At 61.2% G+C, this 17857-nt stretch overlaps 7 protein-coding genes across 7 annotated transcripts; 2 read left to right on the forward strand and 5 right to left on the reverse strand.

Moving 5' to 3' along the window:
- Positions 1–332: 332 nt before the first annotated feature.
- On the reverse strand, positions 333–1484 carry VTJ83DRAFT_3486 (uncharacterized protein; the record flags this gene model as incomplete). Its single annotated transcript, XM_071009869.1, has 3 exons — positions 333–821; positions 890–1409; positions 1474–1484. 3 exons carry the CDS (start codon positions 1482–1484, stop codon positions 333–335), a joined length of 1020 nt encoding a protein of 339 aa, XP_070867364.1.
- A 735-nt stretch (positions 1485–2219) lies between these two features.
- VTJ83DRAFT_3487 (uncharacterized protein) lies at positions 2220–2881 on the forward strand (the record flags this gene model as incomplete). Its single annotated transcript, XM_071009870.1, has 3 exons — positions 2220–2265; positions 2328–2615; positions 2700–2881. 3 exons carry the CDS (start codon positions 2220–2222, stop codon positions 2879–2881), a joined length of 516 nt encoding a protein of 171 aa, XP_070867365.1.
- A 176-nt stretch (positions 2882–3057) lies between these two features.
- Positions 3058–5184, reverse strand: VTJ83DRAFT_3488 (uncharacterized protein; the record flags this gene model as incomplete). Its single annotated transcript, XM_071009871.1, has 4 exons — positions 3058–4401; positions 4462–4844; positions 4934–4952; positions 5020–5184. The coding sequence occupies 4 exons, from the start codon at positions 5182–5184 to the stop codon at positions 3058–3060; spliced, it is 1911 nt and encodes a 636-aa protein (XP_070867366.1).
- Positions 5185–5916: 732 nt separating this feature from the next.
- Positions 5917–6900, reverse strand: VTJ83DRAFT_3489 (uncharacterized protein; the record flags this gene model as incomplete). The annotated part of the gene is made up of 2 exons (XM_071009872.1): positions 5917–6629; positions 6765–6900. 2 exons carry the CDS (start codon positions 6898–6900, stop codon positions 5917–5919), a joined length of 849 nt encoding a protein of 282 aa, XP_070867367.1.
- A 444-nt stretch (positions 6901–7344) lies between these two features.
- VTJ83DRAFT_3490 (uncharacterized protein) lies at positions 7345–9445 on the reverse strand (the record flags this gene model as incomplete). Its single annotated transcript, XM_071009874.1, has 9 exons — positions 7345–8006; positions 8055–8200; positions 8259–8282; positions 8337–8551; positions 8603–8717; positions 8771–8799; positions 8855–8880; positions 8980–9271; positions 9353–9445. 9 exons carry the CDS (start codon positions 9443–9445, stop codon positions 7345–7347), a joined length of 1602 nt encoding a protein of 533 aa, XP_070867368.1.
- A 546-nt stretch (positions 9446–9991) lies between these two features.
- VTJ83DRAFT_3491 (uncharacterized protein) lies at positions 9992–11339 on the forward strand (the record flags this gene model as incomplete). Its single annotated transcript, XM_071009875.1, has 2 exons — positions 9992–10079; positions 10138–11339. 2 exons carry the CDS (start codon positions 9992–9994, stop codon positions 11337–11339), a joined length of 1290 nt encoding a protein of 429 aa, XP_070867369.1.
- Positions 11340–15287: 3948 nt separating this feature from the next.
- On the reverse strand, positions 15288–16010 carry VTJ83DRAFT_3492 (uncharacterized protein; the record flags this gene model as incomplete). Its single annotated transcript, XM_071009876.1, has 1 exon — positions 15288–16010. One exon carries the CDS (start codon positions 16008–16010, stop codon positions 15288–15290), a length of 723 nt encoding a protein of 240 aa, XP_070867370.1.
- Positions 16011–17857: the final 1847 nt, after the last annotated feature.

Below are 17857 nucleotides of genomic sequence, written 5' to 3' on the forward strand. Positions count from 1 at the left end.
ATCTAGCGTAGTTTATATTTGTGTTAGGAGTGTTTATGATATTAATGGAGATGAAGATATGTACCGTAACTAATTGGCATACAAATCCAACGTCAACGAAATACCAACGCCCCCTTTCCAGGCAACCCGGTGCTCATCCCATCTCTCTTTCTTTTTCTCTTTCTCTCTCTCTCTCTCTCTCTCTCTCTCTCTCCCTCTCTCTCCCTCTCCCTCTCTCTCTCTCTCTTTGTGTGTGTGTGTGTGTGTGTATGTCTGCATGTCCGTCCGTCTGTATATTTGTCTATCCCTTCAAACCGCCCACGACCGCCTTGGAGAGCCTCCCCCGGCTTCCCTCAAGCAGCCAGAGCCCTTTCCACGTTCCCCGACACCCCGGGCTCGACCCCGTCCAGGATTGCCATCAGCTCGGCCCAAACCTTCTTCTGCGCCGCCGCCCCCTTCTCCGACCGTACAAAACTGCTCGGCTCCATGATGCACGCCGAATCGACGTACTTACCGTGGCTCTCGCGGCCCCCGGCGACGGCCGCCAACAGCGCGCTGGCGCCCGCCTCGCTGGACCGGCCGATCAGCTGGTTCAGGGCGGCGACCACAGCACGGCCGGCGGTGGGCACGCTGCGGAACAGGTCCGACTTGCACAGGCCCGGATGGGCCGAGTTGACGATCACCGGGCTGGGGTTGGGGCTGGCGGCGGCCGACAGGCGTTCGGCGAGCTCGCGAACCAAGAGGATGACGAGGAGCTTGCTGGTGCCGTAGCGCTCGTCCATGTGGTCGCCGGGCTGAAAGGCGGAAAAGATGTGGGGGGCCGATTGTTGGGCAAACGTGGTCTGGCGGTGTGGGTGGTAGGAGTGAGTCACAGTCAACTTCAACCAGGCATGGAGGGATGGTTGCTTACCTGCATGTGCGCGATGCTTGACACGACCGTGACGACGGGCTCCACGTTGTGGGTGGCGGCGGTGCGCTTCAGCAGGGGCAGGAGAATCAGGATCAGCAAGGCGTTGGAGATGACGTTGACGGTGATCTGCATCTCGTAGCCCTCGGCCAGCTTGGGCTCGCTGATGGCGAGCATGCCGGCATTGGCCAGCAGCACGTCGAGACGGTCGAGCTCCTTCTCGGCGCGGCGGCAGAAGGCCCTCACGCTTTCGAACGAGGCCAGGTCGAGGGGCCAGACCTCGATGACGGTGGACGAGTCGGGATGAGACTTGTGCACCTCGGCCCGGGCGGCTTCGCCGCGCTCCGAGCTCCGGCAGGCGAGAATCAGGCGGGCCGCCCCCAGGCGGGTGAAGTGGCGCGCCGCCTCGAGGCCGAGCCCGCCCGTGGCGCCCGTGACGATGACGGTGCGGCCGGCATACGAGGTGGTTGGCAAGGGGATGGACCGGAACTGGCTCTTGAGGAAGCCGACGATGAATTCGACTCTGCCGTAGAAATGTCAGCCGCCAACGTTTCTTCAAAGGGATATCGAGTGGGAGTGAGACGCACAGATGTGACATGATGAAAGTTGGAGATACGGAATGTGATCAAACAAGAAGCAAACCCGAGAGGGAGGGGGGTTGAGACAAATGAGTGTGTGATTCGGGGTATAATGAGGGAGGGGTCCGACGCGAAGATCAAGGCTTGAAACAGAGGCAGAAGCAGAAGCAGAAGCAGAAGCAGAAGCAGGAGCGGAAGCCAAAGGAAACAATATTCATATGAGACCGCATGTGTGAAGAGGAGGAAGAGGGAAGCAGAGCTGAACTATTGTACGGAGTACAAGCAATATTATCGTCAATCAATGTTACATGCACGAACCCCCTTGGTGAACCCCGCCAATCCCCATCCACCGACGCCAAACGGTTATCGGGGATATCAGGGATCAGATCCTCCTAGGGTTCGTAACCCGCCATTGGATGAGTTGGCGCAGCAAAATGCCAAGTCCAGGGATTCTTTGCGGATTTTGCAACTCTCATTTCTACCATGTCCTGTTTCTTGTTGATGTTGTTGATGTTTGTTGTTGATGTCAGGGGTAAGCTCGAACCCACCGTCATGCTGGGCCGACAGTCATGCCAGGGTTAGGGTACCTGCGCCTCCGCTATGTGCACGAACCCTAACCCTTCCACGGGAGCTTCTTTGGTGGGGGGGGGCCATTCGCCATTGGATTTCCCTCCAAAAGTCGACTCTTGCATCATCATCGTTTTCTTCTTCTTCCTCGCTAACCCTGCTCACCACCTCACCTCACAGCCGCCATCATGTTCTCCCGAGCAGCACTTCTATCCAGGGCAAGCCACCGCTTTCGTATCTGGCTCATGGAGTCTTCTTGCTCATCGCCACTAACTCGAACCCTCCAACCCAGGCAGTCCGGCAACCCGCCGTGACCAAGTCGCTCTTCCGCCCCGCCGCCGCGCCGTCGCCCTTCTCCGTGCCCTTCGCCGTCGCTGCCCAGCGCCGCCTCCTTTCCGATGCCGTCCGCCAGGCCATCGACAAGGCCGTGGCCTCGGCCCCCGTCGTGCTTTTCATGAAGGGCACCCCCGAGACTCCGCAGTGCGGCTTCTCGCGCGCCACCATCCAGGTCCTCGGCCTGCAGGGCGTCGACCCGGAAAAGTTTGCCGCTTACAACGTGCTGGAGGACCCCGAGCTGCGTCAGGGTGCGTTTTATCTCGGCGTCCGGACGGCCGATTGTGTCCTCTTCTCGCTGGAATCCGTGCTGACGGCGGAGTGCGTGTCGACAGGCATCAAGGAGTACTCGGACTGGCCCACCATTCCGCAGCTCTACATCGATAAGGAGTTTGTCGGCGGTTGCGACATCGTCGTCTCGATGCACCAGAGCGGAGAGCTGGCCAAGATGCTGGAGGAAAAGGGCGTGCTGCTCAAGGAAGAGGCCAAGGACGAGGGGGAGAAGAAGCAGGAGTGAACGCCACTGGTTCGACATTTCTTTTTTTCTTCCAACCATGATACATCTTGTACACTACGGACGCGAAAGACGATACCACACCACGCATACGGCATGTTACGCACGAAACGGTCAGGCAGGGCTCTGTACAAAACAAGGACGGATACTTCGCATCGCTTGCGCGCACACGGAGCTTCTTACGCCGGAAACGCCCCTCCGTCTCCGCGCATATCGCTCCCCGCCGACCACACTCCGGTTCCCTCCACCTCGTCCACGGTCCACCTGATGATCTGCCCTCGCCCAAACATTTGCCTCCCCTTCCCTCCCCACCCGCCCGCGACCCTCACATCGTGCCCCAGCGCCTTCAGCCCCTCCACCGTCTCCTCGGGCATCCCCTCCTCCACGTACACCACCGCCCCTCTCTCCTTGCCCCCCTCCCCATCCCGGCCCTCCTCCCCCCTGCCCGCCCTCACGTACACCCTCGGCGCGTCCAGCGCCTGCTGCGGGCTCAGCCCCCCGATGAGCTGGCCCAGGAGCACCTGCACGTGGCCCTGCGGCTGCATGAACCCGCCCATGACGCCAAAGACGCTGTGCAGGGCGCCGTCGTCGAGGCAGGTGACCAGGCCGGGGATGATGGTGTGGTACGGCCGCTTGCGCGGGGCGAGCAGGTTGGGGTGCGACCGGGGCGACAGCGCGAAGCCGGCACCGCGGTTCTGGAGCGTGAAGCCGCACCCGCGCGGGATGATGCCGGTGCCGAAGCCGGCGTAGTTGGAGTTGATGAACGAGATGGCGTTGCCCCAGGCGTCGGACGCGGCGAGGTACACCGTGTCGCTCGAGCGGAGCGCCGGCGAGTCAAAGGAGGCGGCAGCGGCGGCGGCGGCGGTGGGGTGGCCGTGGCGGAGGGCGCCGGACGAAGCCGCGCGCGAGGGGCTGAAGAGCTTGCTCCGCTCGGCAAGATAGCCGCGCGCGAGGAGCTCGGCGGTGGGGACGGGCGAGACGACAGGGTCGGCGACGAACCAGTTGGCGTCGGAAAAGGCGATGCGGAGGGATTCGATGATGGCGTGCAGGTAGGGGGCCGTGTTGTGGTCGTCGGGTCCGAACGCGGGGATCCGCCCTTGGGACTCGAGCTCTTGCAGGATGCCCAGCGCCATGAGCGCGATGATGCCCTGCCCGTTGGGCGGGTGCTCCCAGACCTCGACGCCCGAGCCGCCGGCGGCCGAGGCGGCGCCCAGGCCGCGGAGCTGGAGGGAGATGGGGGAGACGGGCTCGCTGCCGGTTTCGAGGTGGTGCAGGAGGTCGGCGTGGTCGAGGTGGCCGCCCAGCGAGCGGGTCACCCGGATGATCTCGTCGGCGATGCGGCCCGCGTAGAAGCCCTTCTTGCCTTCGGCGGCGAGCGTGCGGAAGGTCCGGGCGAGATGGGGGTTGCGCATGATCTCGCCAGGCCGAGGAGCACGCACGCCGTCGGGCGCCGACGGGTCGGCCTTGAGCATCTCGGCGGAGTTGGGAGAGGCTTTGCGGAGCAGGGCCTCGCTGCGTTGCCACTGAGAAAGGAAATCAGCTGACCACGTTCATGCTTTGGAACCCCAGCCGCGGCAGCTCACGTTGAATGCCGAATCCTCCGACACGGGGAACCCCTTCTCTCCCAGCTCGATCGCCGGCGCCAGGATCTGCGCCAGCGTGAGCTTCCCGCTGCCAAACCGCTCGACCGTGTCCACCCAGCCGGCGGCGGCGCCCGGGACGGTGACGGCGTGCACGCTGTCCATGGGGATGGAGGCCTTGCTCCCGGCGCCGTCGTCATCGTCGCCGTCGGGGACATGCGGGTCCAGCCCCAGGCTCGCGCGGATCGTCTCGAGCGTACACTTGGCCCCCGCCCTGCCTGAACCGTTGAGCGCCGATACCTTGCCGCTCTTGGCGTCGTAGTAGAGGCAGAACATGTCACCGCCGATGCCGGTCGAGCCCGGCTCGGTCATGTTGAGACCCGCAACTGGGGGAGGGAGGGAGGGCACGGTCAGCACGGTTCGTAGAGGGTTGACGTTTGTTCGTTCCTTCAGGGGGCTGAGGATGCCCACTTACTCATAGCCACGGCGGCGTCCTAACAAACGAATGTCAGCCTTTTTGCAAGGGATGAAAGTGGTGTCTCTGGACTCGAGCCCACTCACAGCGGCATTCCCGCCCGCGTTGAGGATATCCAACCCGCACTTGGCCGCCAGGGGCTGCGTGCAAGCCACCATGCCCTTGGTGCTGTGCACGACGCTGCGCCGGCTCGGCCATTTCATGAACTCGGCCGATGGCGGCGGGTACACGGACGACGTTGGGAGGGGCATGGCTGGGTGTGTTTGAGAGCGAGCGTGTAAGTGACGAGGACGGGAAGCTCCTCGGCCGGAGACGGTGGGGTGGGACGGGTGGGATGTGGGGTGAGAGGATGACGATGTAAGAGAGCCTCTTGTTGCGTTGCTCCAGGGGGGGGGGGGGGGGGGGGACAAGTTGAGAGGAACGGCACGCCGTCGCTCAGCTACCGGAGGTTCTCGGTCTCAACGGCTTCCGATCGCCGAGGAATCGTGTTTTCTTCAATTGTCCCAGCCCCTCCTCCTCCTCCTCCTTTTCTCCCCACTCTCTTTTCGGCTTCCATGAATCCCACGGGCAAAGTGTGGAGACGTGGGACCCGGACGTCCCGAGGGAACGAACGGCGTTTGTGATACGTCACGCCCCGCCGGCGTTTCTTGCATGACGTGCTGTTCTTGGCCGATGAGTTGCGTTTCCGCCGGAACGCATTGCTCGCCAAGTCCGGAGCTTCTCTTGGGATGTTCTGTTCACCCTCTCCCACATCGGTTGTCATGGCAACTTTTTGCGCCGCCTACTACCAACGACGCAGGAACCTAAGTAGGTTCAACATATTCCGTTTGAACTGTTTTTATTTCTTTCTTTCTTTCTTTGTTCTTTGGAAAAGAACGGAGCGGATACATGGTAGAGCCAAGTAGAGGCATCAAAATAACCTGGCCCCTTCTGTTCAACCCCCCCCCCCCTCCCCCCTCCCCCTCCCCTTGGACATTTCCCCTTCACACCCCCTTGACCCTCAAATCCTCCACCAACCTCCTCCCCTTGCCCACGGTACAGTCCCTTTCGTACAGCTCCATCCTCTCCTTCTCCCGGTGCGCCGCTTCCACCCACTCCTGGACCCCCTCCAGCGCCAGCATCCTCCTCACGTATCCCTTGGCCTCCTCCCCGAGCCTCTCCATCGCGGCCCCGTACGTCTGGATCCTCAGCACCACGGGCGCGAACCAGGCGTCCACCGCCGTGAACTCGGCCCCGGCAAGGAACGGCCCGCCAAACCGGCCAAGCCCCTCGCGCCACAGGGCGTCGAGCCGCGCCAGGTCGCGGCCGAGGTCGGTCAGCCGCTCCTTCTCCTCCTCCTCCCCCTCGTCTGGCGGCAGGGCAAAGAGCTCCTTGTCGAGGGCGATGCGCAGGCCGACGTTCATGCCCATCTGGTTGCGCACGGCCTGGAACGAGGTGCACATCTCGGCGCAGGCGGAGCGGGCCCAGGCCCGGGCGCGCGGGCAGGCGGGCCAGACGCGGAGCGTCGGGTGCGCGTCGGCCAGGTACTCGGCGATGGCGAGGGATTCCCAGACGACGATGGCGTCGCCGTCGTCGTCGTCGTCGTCGTCGGCCGCCTCCCCGTCGCCTCTGCCGCTTGGGCCGTCCTCGAGCGACGGCGAGGGAGGAAGGACGTGCAGGCAGGGGACGTGGCCTGTGGGGGAGAACTCGCGCCATTCTGTATCACAGCCAGGGAGTATTAATTGATTATTTCCATGGAATCATGTTCGTGGTGGTGAGAAGAAAAGAAGAAGAAAAAAAGCCCGTCGCCATCTCCGGGACGGTAGCACAAGGGGAAGGGGAAAAAACATACGGGGCTGTCGGTACGAATTCCCATTGAGCGGGCGGAAGTGCTCAACAAACGGGATGCCAAGCTGGCGAAGGAGGAGCCATGGCCGCAACGACCACGACGAGTAGTTCTTGTTGGCGATGTAGAGGTGATACGGCATGTTGGGCGACGGTCAGTGGGGGTCCCCCTTGGATGGATGCGGGCTTGACCTGTTGATGACTGCGGCAGCTTGCTTGGGGAGAGATAACTATTGCTTGAGGCTAGGATGCTAAGCAGGAAGAGCTCCAAGCTCACGACAGATGACTCAACATATACTTGTAAGACGGCCGTAAACACGCTTCCTTGATGACCACCCAAGAGTTGCATCGATTGCCCGTTTAGGCAGTTTGGAACGTTGGGACAAGCCATTGCAGACGCCCTGCGCTTGACCGGCCCCACTTGTTACACAAGGGCGCGGAGACTCGCTTCTACTGTGTAGCCAGAAAATCGGCGTCCATTGTGTATCTCCGAGTGTATCTCAGACGAACAGCGCCGCGATTCAGAATTCTCACCCCATACGCCTTCTAGCCTACGTAAGAGACCCCTACTCTGTCTACAAACCTCATCAGGCCTCCTGGGCAGCGGCATTCGCCGCCGCCGCCTCCGTTTTCTCCGTCTTGGCAGCGGCATCCGCCGTTTGCTCCGCCTTGTCCTCCTCAGTGGTGGGAGCAGCAGCAGCAGTAGTAGCAGCGGTGGCGGCGGCAGCAGCCTTCTCCTTGGCTTCCGCCTTCTCCTTGGCCTTCTGCGCCTTCTTTGCCTCGGCCTGCCTCTGCTTCTCCAACTTTTTGAGCTGATTCTTGGTCATCTTGGCCTCGCCGTCCGCCGCCGCCGCCGCCGCCTCAGCGCCTTCCCCTTCCACCACCTTGGGCACCACAACAGGGGCCTTGGGGTTGCCGCGCCACTGGAGCGGCCGCCTCTCCATGAACAGCTTGACCGTCTCATCGTCGACCTTGGCTCTCCTTTCCTGGAAGCCGGCCACGTACTTTTGCAGCTCGCGGATGCAGATGGCCTTGAGCTCTCCCGTCAGCATCTCACCGTTCTCGTACGATATCCTGATCCTCTCGAGCTCATCGTCGTCTTCGAGGAAGAAGCGCAGATATTGGTAGGCCACGTCGACGCTGGTGTCGCCTCCAAACTGCCGGTGCTCCTCCACCGACACCTTGCCGCCCGAGAAGGCGTACTTGTTGATCTTGTTCTTGATCTGGTTGGGCGTGTCCCGCATAAAGACTGTGGCCGTCAGCGTGGTTCGACCGGCCCGTGACGGACATGACTTACTTGCAGACTCATCGATCGAGGCGGACATCTTGGTGCCCGGTCCTTGGAGCGCTGGCAGGAAGAGAGAGTGGATGAGAGCCGGCTTAGCATAGGGCTTCCCCTGGAACTTTAGCCTTGCCGACACGTCGCGCGTCATGCGGAAGTAGCTGCGACAGGTGTTAGCCGGTGCTCCGTCGACAAAGAGACAAGGCACTGAAGACTTACGGATCCTGGTCAATAGCGCAGGGGCTGTCATTCCGTTAGCCATGCCGGTCGAGAAGGGACGCAAGGGGCTCCTCCTACATGAGCGCCGGTATCCCGACGGTCTGCTTCTCATCCTCGCCAAAGATGTGCGGGAACGATGAGGCCCAGCTGGTGGCGCCTTGGATGCTGCCAAAGTGGATGCGGCCAATGTTGGTGCTCTCGTTGAAGCCGAAAATTGCCCGGGCCTGGTTGAGGGTGATGTGCTTCGACAGACGCACGATGTTGCGGTAGAAGGCGCCGCCGACGAAGTCGAACTGGTTCTGTCAGCGACAGATCGTCTCCCAAGGCTTTGACGTTGCACATACGTCCGAAAAGATGAAGGTCTTTGCCGGGTCAAAGCCAATGGCAATGATATCCTTGACGTTGCTCGCGCAGTAGCCCTGGACCTCCTCGATGGTCTTCTTTTCCGAGAACAGGTACCTGAGCCGATTAGTCTGGTTTTTTTCCCAATGTCTGAGCGTAGGGAGGCCTACTTCTCGTCATCTGTCAACATGATGATGAGCTGCGAGAGTCAGCATCGTGCTGTCACCACCTCGATTGTCGACACGACCACGTACCGGCACATCGAAGGTATCCTGGAGCCCTGCACAACGTCAGCGTAAGCGTCCACCCTGACCCTCCCCCCCTGACCCGGCCGCCTGCTGCTCTACCCCAGCTGCCGCAAGCCTAAGCTCCCACGTACATTTCGTAAACTCGAACGGAACCGTATGCCCAACGTGGACGCTGTCCGACGACGGACCGCGGCCGGTGTACAGAAAGAAAGGCTCTCCCTTCTCGTAGCGGTCGAGGATGGTCTCGAAGTCGCGGTGGGAGAAGACAATGCCGCGCCGTAAGAAGTGGTGGGGCCTCTTGCCGGTAACGCGCTCAAAGCGGGCCAGCAGCTCGTCGTCGATCTTCTTGGTGCCGAACTCGTCCACCAGCTTGTTGTAGTCGATGGCCTTGACCACGCCGTCGGCGCCCACTTCGCCCGTGACCTGTCATTCCGGAGCCGCTGTTAGGACTCTGCCCGGCGAGGAGGGTAGGGGGGTGGACGTGAGGTGGGGAGCAAGACGGACATTGTAGGGGTCAACGGTCTGCTTCGTCTGCTTGGGGACCGGCTCAGGGGCGGGAGCTCCGTCTGGAGCGCTGGGGGTGGCAGCGGTGGCCATGGCGAAGCTGTCGTAAACGGCGGTGTACGGGGAGCTTGTGTGTGTGTGTGACAAAAGTGTCCACGTCGGCGTCGCGGTTGAAGAGCCAAACAATGTCTTGGGGACTTTGTGAGTCAAGCCGCAAGCAAGCAGAAGCCGAAGCGGAAACGGTAGCCAAGACGGGAACCTGGAAGTGATTGATGGTGGGGGAGGGGCACTTGCAGGCCTTGGCGAGTCTGGGGAAGACGAAGCCGGGAAAGCGGAGAGGCTCGGCAGAACCGATAGAGCCTATCGATAAGGCCCTGCAGAGACAATTTTCCCAGGGTCTGGTTAGCAGAGCCCAGGGTTCAGGGACCAGAGTCCAGGGTTCAGGGTTGAAAACTCAGGTCCCGTCAGGGTTCGATCAAAGTGCCCTTCCCCCCAAGGGTCGGCCGAACATTTCAAGATGCGGGCGATTTGACATCGAACCCTCTCCCAACCTCCCAGACCGAACGACGGGTCACCATTGGCAAGCTGCGTCCGTCGTCCATGACGGTCCCGCATTGAAACACCAGGTGTCTTGCGACCATGTTGGCGGCGCCATGGGTGTGCCAGCGCTGCGTGCGGTCCCTCGGCCGCATCCGCGTCTCTCAGTTCATCCGAAGAGCTAGCACAGGTACGGCGTTGGTGTCGGCGCGGTCCTGCGATGTCTTGCTGACGAGACGTGCGCATAGACTCGGCCCCTCGGACCCTCCCGCCTGCCCTCCTTGAACGCGCCCGGAGGCTCACGGCCGAGCACGACCAGCTTCGCGCCGCGTTGGAAAACGACTTCGACCCCAAAAAGGCCAAGCGCGCCGGCGAGCTTGGTCGCATCGCCGAGGCGCTGAAGCAGTTCGAGAAGGCCAAGACGGCGCTCGGCGAGCTGCAGGCCCTGCTCGAGTCGGACGACGCCGAGATGCGCGAGCTCGCCCGGGACGACCTCGAGGCCACCGAGGCCCAGCTGGACGAGTCGAGCCGCAACCTGTCAGTGGCCCTGACGCCCAAGCACCCGTTTGCCGACATGCCGTGCCTGCTCGAGATACGGCCCGGCCCCGGCGGCACCGAGGGGCGCTTCTTTGCCGACACGCTCTTCAAAATGTACAAGCTGTACTGCGCCAACAAGGGGTACCGCACGCGCGTGGTGCAGTATGAGGCCTCGGACAGCGACTGCCAGACGGGCGACGAGGGCGAGGTGGCGCTGCAGGAAGCGGTGCTCGAGGTGCAGGAGCCCGGCGCCTACGGCCTGTTTCGCGGCGAGGCCGGCATGCACCGGGTGCAGCGGGTGCCGGCGACCGAGACCAAGGGGCGGACGCACACGAGCGCCGTCGCCGTGTGGGTCCTCCCGTCCTTTTCCGAAAACGCCGGGAGCTCCGAGTCGGAGGCGGACTGGGACAACCCCGAAAGCGACTTCTACATCGACCCGGCCGAGGTGCGCACCGAGACGATGCGGGCCCGGGGCGCGGGCGGGCAGCACGTCAACAAGACCGAGTCGGCGATCCGGTTGACGCACGTGCCGACGGGCATCACGGTCAGCATGCAGGACTCGCGGTCGCAGCACCGGAACCGCGACATGGCGTGGCGGCTGCTGCGGTCGCGTCTTGCGCAGCAGCGCCGCGAGGCCCGTGAGGAGCAGGTGCGCCAGCTCCGGAACAGCGTGCTGGCCACGCATCAGATCACGCGCGGAGACAAGATCCGCACCTATCAGTACCAGCAGGATCGGTGCACCGACCACCGCTGCGGCCTGGACACGCACAACCTGCCGGATGTGCTGCGGGGCGGTGAGACGCTGGACCGTGTCATGGAGAGCGTGCGGACGTGGTTGGTCAACAAGGACATCGAGGCGGTGCTCGCGGACGAGGAGGCAGCGGCAGCGGCGGCTGCAAAGCAAACGAAGTGACGACCATGTACACTATATACACCACTACTACAATGACATCTGTAGAGGCGATATCTAGATGCATAGTAGTAGGCCCGATCTCAACCCCTCTCTGGACGCCAACCCCCCGTCTCCCCAACTAGCTACACGGCAAAGTTTCTTCTGCGGACTTGACAAACAAATGTTGCCACTTCTCTCCAATCCAACCTCCATGTTTCTGTTAGTCAAACGTTGAACAGGAACTCGTTGCGCTGCGGGCAAACGGACAACAACGTCATCCGTAGGCCACCCGGACCGAACGATCTCCGGCCCTCCGGCGCATACGCCGGGCCCCACCCCCCGTATGGCCAATCAAAACCCTTCATTCTCATCATACCTCCCTAATCGGGACATCCCCCCAACGTTGTGTTGACCCTCGCAAGCCACCTTCTCAACCGCGTCTAGTATGCGTCGGCCGGCGCGACTTGATAAATGCACAACTGAAAGTGCCCGCAATCATCATGGACTTACTCTTCTGCCCCTTCGCGCACCAGCCCGTCCTTTCATGGTTCTACGCATTGCGTTGTTCCTGCTCACGCGACACAGAGTGCAGGCTGATCGCATGCCGCTTTGGCGGCGGTTTCGCCTCTTCAGCCCCCTATGCCTTGATCGCAACCCGGTTGAGTCAGAGCTGCAAAAGCAACGGCAGCTGTTTTCTCCGTGGCTGGGGTAGACGAAGGTGCTTTCTGGAGTCAAAAAGGCCAGGGGGGGATGCGACCATAGCCATGCCACCTCCTCCATCACGGCGGCTCATGACTTCCCGGACGGGTATGTGCCCGGCCGACCTTCGTCATCTGCCATGGTATCGTGCGTCAACTACCGATGCCGCGCAGGGGATCTCCGCCGACTACGTCTGCTGTGTCTCGGCCATCCGGCGTTCCGTGCGTGCGTGGGGTGATGGCGGTTCTGGGGTTTCTGTCAGCCGCCTTGCTGTGTCCGTAGGGAGAGGACAGGTTGCTGGTTATTGAGGGGACGCCAACCAGCCTTGATCAGACCATCTGGCCAACCACGCCGAGGTTTCCTAGGGATATCGACGAGGTGGTCGTTGTAAGTCGGAAACACCACCCACATGGCTTATCGCCTCCCGCCTAGTTATCGAACCGCTTCCGACCGGCAGAGCAGCGAGCTTCCGTCTTGTGCCTTGTTCCGTCCGCGTCGGATGCATGATGCTGATCTGACCCTCGTCCAGCGTTCGCTGTCGACGGGACGGCCATCCCCGATGCGGACTTTGAGGTTGGAGAGTCCTACGCCGGCCTGCTGCCAGTCAGCAGCGACCCCCTCCCGAAGCTCCTCCCGGGCACTCACCCCAACAGCACCCTGCGTGCCGAGTGCGAGGACCTCTACTGGGACATCTTTGACGCTGTCATGCCTGTCGACCCGTGCTTCGACTCTACTAAATCACCATAACCTGCCCCCTGCTGTGGGACGTGCTGGGCTTCCCCAGGTCCATGCCCTACCAGCGGCCGGATGCTTCGCTCCCCAGCAGCCGGCCCTCTCATTCAGCTGAGACAAGTCGCCGCTGCAACGGCCACCCGATCAGAAAAGGGACGTGTGGCAAGAAGGGGACCGATTTGGATGTTGGCGTACGAATGGACCTTCTTGGACCTCGGTGAGGGGCTGAAGCAAAAGCGCAACGGAGGGATCATGTGTGGTGACAACATCGCTTTATACTATAAGACGAGGCTTGCGCTTTCGTACTTGTGGAGATGCCTAGGTAATTACCTCCTAGTAACCTACCCACGATTACGATTCGGAGTTATTCCCTACGGCACCTGGTCCGTTTGATTCCCCTGTCCAGGGCACACAAGAGGCAGCATCGAAAGAGGTTCGTCTTTAACGAGCCGTCTGCCGCCATGGCCTGGATCAACGCCACGACGGGCTTTCTCGCATCCACCATCCCCGTTGGCTAATACAATTCCGTCACGTTGACCCTGCTCCGCATCGCCGAGGTCCCCATGGGCTTCTTCATCTTAGGGGTGTGCGCCCAGGCCGCTGCCCACGGCCGCCAGCTCACGTCGTACCTCATGTTCCCCGAGGACCTCATCCAGCGCAGGTTGTTTGTCTCGTCGTGCCGGCATGTCGGTCGCCTCGCTATGTTGTCCTCCTCTTCACCCTGCTTTGGCGCCGCCGCCTCGCTCTCCAGAACCCTTCTCTGGGGGTCTCGAGGCCCCGGGGCATTCTCCGTCTCGTGCGACGGGCCCGCGCCACCATGGCCACCTACCTCGGCGCCAGCTTCGCCGCTCGAGTGGGTCGTCACGGCGGTCAGCGGGCTGCTGCTGCTACTGCTGCTGGTCGGGCTGGCGGCGGCGCTCGCGGCGGCTGGGTGGTCGAAGCATCAGTGGCTCGATCAAGGGGCGGGGACAGGAGCCGGATTCTCCTCACGCCAGCCAGAATGCCCTGTGGACGGGCCAGGACGGCGTGGCTCCAGTGCCGCAAGAGCCGAAAAGGCCATACGCCAAGCCACGGGGCGTCTCTGGCCCGGCTGAGGCAATGAGAGTCAGGGATATCCGATGATGACGTCGATCCGTCATGACTGACGTCGGTAATATGATGCCATGACGTGTGCCACCACCCCAAAAGCCCACACCCACGAGCTCCACTCGATCCCAGCCCGTGCCATCCCATGCCCTCTCCCATCACACCTAACCGTATAGTCTCTCGGTCCCGGTTGGGTTCAATACCCCTCGACCGGATGCTATGGCCGAGCGAGGGGGCTGTGGCCTTGCCACTAGAAGGGCTTCGCGTTCGATTCGAGCTTGAAGCCAGTTTCCTCCGGGGAATCAAGCCTCGAAGGAATGAGATCATCCCCTAGGCAACTCCATCCTAGCGGGAAGACATTCCCCCAGGTAAAATCTTACTTATCTGGTGGGACGACATCCCCCCCCCTCACAAGGAACAGCCCTCCCTGACGGGTGGGGGGGAAGCCCTCCCTGACGGGTGGGGGGGACATCCTCCTGCAAGCAGGTCCTGCAACCAGCTCCTGCTTGGAGGAATGAAGCGTCTGAAGAGACGAAACGTTGTAAAACCCGCAAGGGTTTTCGTAGCCAGTTCTGAGAGGAACCTGAAGCAGTGTCCCCCGCCTTGGAGGGCTGCAACCCGTATGAGGGTGGGTCACTCAGGATTGGTGAGCTTTTTGAAGATCCAAGTATCATTCATTTTGTCCGACTTGGCGGCTTTCCAAGGCTCACGGTCAGGTCGGTCTGCTCCCATCCGACTACAACAATCATGCATAAGCCACCCTCCAAGCGCTTGTGTCTGTAATAAGTGGTAGGAGACAGCATGTGCGAGAAGAGTCATGGCGTAATACATGGCACTCGTCAAGACAATCAAGATGCTCATTCAACAGACAACTGCATTGCTAGCAGTAACGACTGTCCAGTCCACTGCCTCATGCACCCTTGCATCGGTTCCTACACACCTGGCTGGGCTCCTAGCCGTAGCCAGATCCAAGCCTACATCCCTATCGTACACACAGAAAGCGAATGTCCTGGGGGGGTTGACCTGTTTTCCCCGCTTCCTTAGTAGCCTTTTTTCGTGCCCGCCGCCCGCCCGTCCATTGCCGGTCATGAATGAGCCTGAGCCGTTCGTTTCAAGTGAAATTGATACCAAAATACAAGAAAATCCCGAGACGCCGTGCTGACATGAGATGTGACGCAAAGGTAGAAGAAAGGGGGTTAAAATATACAACACGGGAGCCGGCCTGGGGCAGCCTGGCTTCCCTCTGAAGAAACTGTCGGAGAATAGATGGGAGATTTTCGACACGCAGGCGATGGTTGTCGGGGGCGTCGACGAGCGTGAAGCGAGCGTGTGTGGTCGTCGTGCTGGCAGGTGGGCGTTCCTGTTGAGATCCGACTCGTCGAGGAGGAGGTCGCGTCACCTCGCCGTCCAAAGAGACGGGTTCCGACGCCGATCGAGCAAGGCACCCCTCGCTCAACGAGCCGGCACCTGCATCCCGCGCTGGCTGGCCATCTTCGTAAGCTCCAGCACACCCATGATGCCCGTGTGCCGGAGCCGCTCGAGGATGATGCGCATGCCCTCGCGGCTCTTGCCGAGCTGGTCTTGCGTCTTAGTCGACGCCAGGGTTTCGATGCTGCGCTGGATGCCGCGAGCGCCGAGCCTCGCGAAGAACCCCCCACCGCTGCTCTCGGCGGCGGCTTCTGCACGGTCGCGGGCCTCGCCCAGACGATCGCGGATCCGCTCGCCCAGGCGCGAGCGGAAGACCACCTTAGTCTCGACGTCGGTGCTGTCGGCGGCGGCGGCGGGACGGTTCTTGGGCAGGGTGTAGAGCTGGCGCTCGACGACGGAGAGAACGCCGACGTAATTGAGGTTGCGGCTCTCTGTGGACATCCAACCCTCGCGCATGTCGACAACGCTCGTTTCGAGAATGTAAGAGGCCTTGTCCGAGTTACCGCCCGTCAAGGTCGCGGGGAGGAGCTTCATGACGGCGGGCGGCAGGCGGGATTTCTTGAGGTGGATGCGCGTGGTGTGCAGCCGGCCGGTCGTTGGGTCGACGTGCGATGAAATGGTGTCGGTGCTGAGGACATGGCTGGCGAAGGGGTTGAGCTGCGGGGAGCAGTAGCGGAGGAAGAAGGCGAGGGTGACGGTCGGGAAGGGGTGCGAGTAGGTGTGGTTGGTGGTATGCGTGAGGACCATTGTCACCGGTGGGGTTGGCCAATCAACCGACTGACTGCTGCGACGGTGCGAAGGGCGAAGGGGTAACAACTGGGTCGGCCTGTCGTTGTGTCGTCAAGGTGGTGGTGGGCGAGGCAGCTCACAAAAAAAAAAACAAAAAAGCACGGAGGGCGGGGCGAACTGTGATCGCGGTTTCGTGATGTCGACCAGGCAAAAGGTGCCGTTGAACAGGCCGGAACGGGAAAACGAGGTGGCTGAAGCTACGGTGTGTGAAGCATATACAGCTCACGGTCGGATCCTGGGAGCGTTAAACATCGAGTCGTGCGTTGCGAGCAAGACTCGAATTGCTTGCTCGGTTGTGGGTTTGAAGAGCTGGGGAGGTTTTTCAGACTAGGTCGGGTTGGCGATGCTCCGGCGAGGAAAAAGTTCGCTCGGGAGGGCCCGAGTGGACGAACCGGGGCGTATGGACGTTTGGCAGAAAAAAAAGAAAACCGGGCGCCAGAAGTTGGGAGAGGGGGGGTTGATCAGCGAGGTTTTGGAGAAAAACGGCAGAGAGAGAGAGAGAAGGAGAAAGAGAGGGTGGGTGGCCAGCGACGGGGGGGAACTGAGGGGAAGACCAAGGTAGGCAGGTTGCACACGCCTCTGACGATGATCGGATCACTGGTCAAAGAGTTGCTGCATTCCAGGATATTGGATGCGCCATGTCCACCACCACCATCCCGCGGCCTGGGGCAGAGACGGGCGGCTGTAACATGGGCAGTGTGTCAAATTGGTGGAAATCAACCCGATTTCCGTCCTAACCCCCCAAAAAAGACATGGTTGGTTTCACTGAGCCATCTCGCAGCCATTTCGTCTTTTTTCCACCATGCAGCTCGTCATCTGGCTTGCAATTGCACGCTGCAATCTGTTCCAGCGATAGCGTCCCAGGTTTCTACGACGTTGCGGGCGATGACGGAGGACCGGAGCAGAAGAGGCGGCCGTCAACCCCACTTCCGAAGCGTAGACAGGAAATGCCTTAGGAATTCAGGCAGCCTTGCCCGAGCGCCCCGGCTGAGTCAGCCAAGCCATGCAGCTCACGGACCCATCTTGTCACGTGACTCATCGGGGCAGCCGCAGTTCATCTTCGCAGCCCATGGTCCCATTCTGCAACGCTCGTCTCGTCTCCAAACAACGCACCGCCTCGCCTGTCGACTCACCCCCCGACATCGACGATTCCCATCCCGAAACCCATCGCGCAGGCGGTTCTTACATCGGCCCGCTGCCTATTGGTGATCTGACTCGCATTTGCGCGACATTAGCGACTCCTCCCCCCCTCCTCCCCCCCGACGGAGAACAAAGGCAAGCAAAAGCAAACCGATCCTCCAAGCCCGCGCGTGACTCGAGAACCTCGACTCGTTTTTTGCCATCGCTTTTTCCGTCAGCTCCCCCTCCGAAGGACTTTTGTCTCCTGGATTGGAGCTTGAAGAGCCAGGGTTTCTGACAGGCTGGCTGGCTGTGGAGGTGAAATCTGTGCAGGAGATTCATCGCGATTCTCTCTCGATTCAGCCAGTTCGCAAAGAGGCAGCCAGGTTTCGGTGGGAGCTTTGTTTGTATTCGCTTTCTATTCTTGCATGGCCCGTTCTTTTGGGGAGCGTTTTCTGTCTCTGCGAGAACAATCAAAAAATTGATTCTATCCTTCTCTGACGTGGAAGAAGAGACGAGCACCTCCGGCGTGTCCTTGGGACGTCTTGCAGCAGGAGAGAGAGAAGAAGAAAAAAAAAAGAAGCAAGGACAAAGAAAGCATCAAGATCGATCCCCCTTCCTATTGTTCACCCTTGTGTACAGACAGGCTTTCAAGAACACCGAACCACCTGCTACTATCACTACTA

This window comes from Remersonia thermophila, chromosome 3 (assembly GCF_042764415.1).
Source record: "Remersonia thermophila strain ATCC 22073 chromosome 3, whole genome shotgun sequence".
NCBI classification, from domain to species: Eukaryota; Fungi; Ascomycota; class Sordariomycetes; order Sordariales; family Chaetomiaceae; genus Remersonia; species Remersonia thermophila.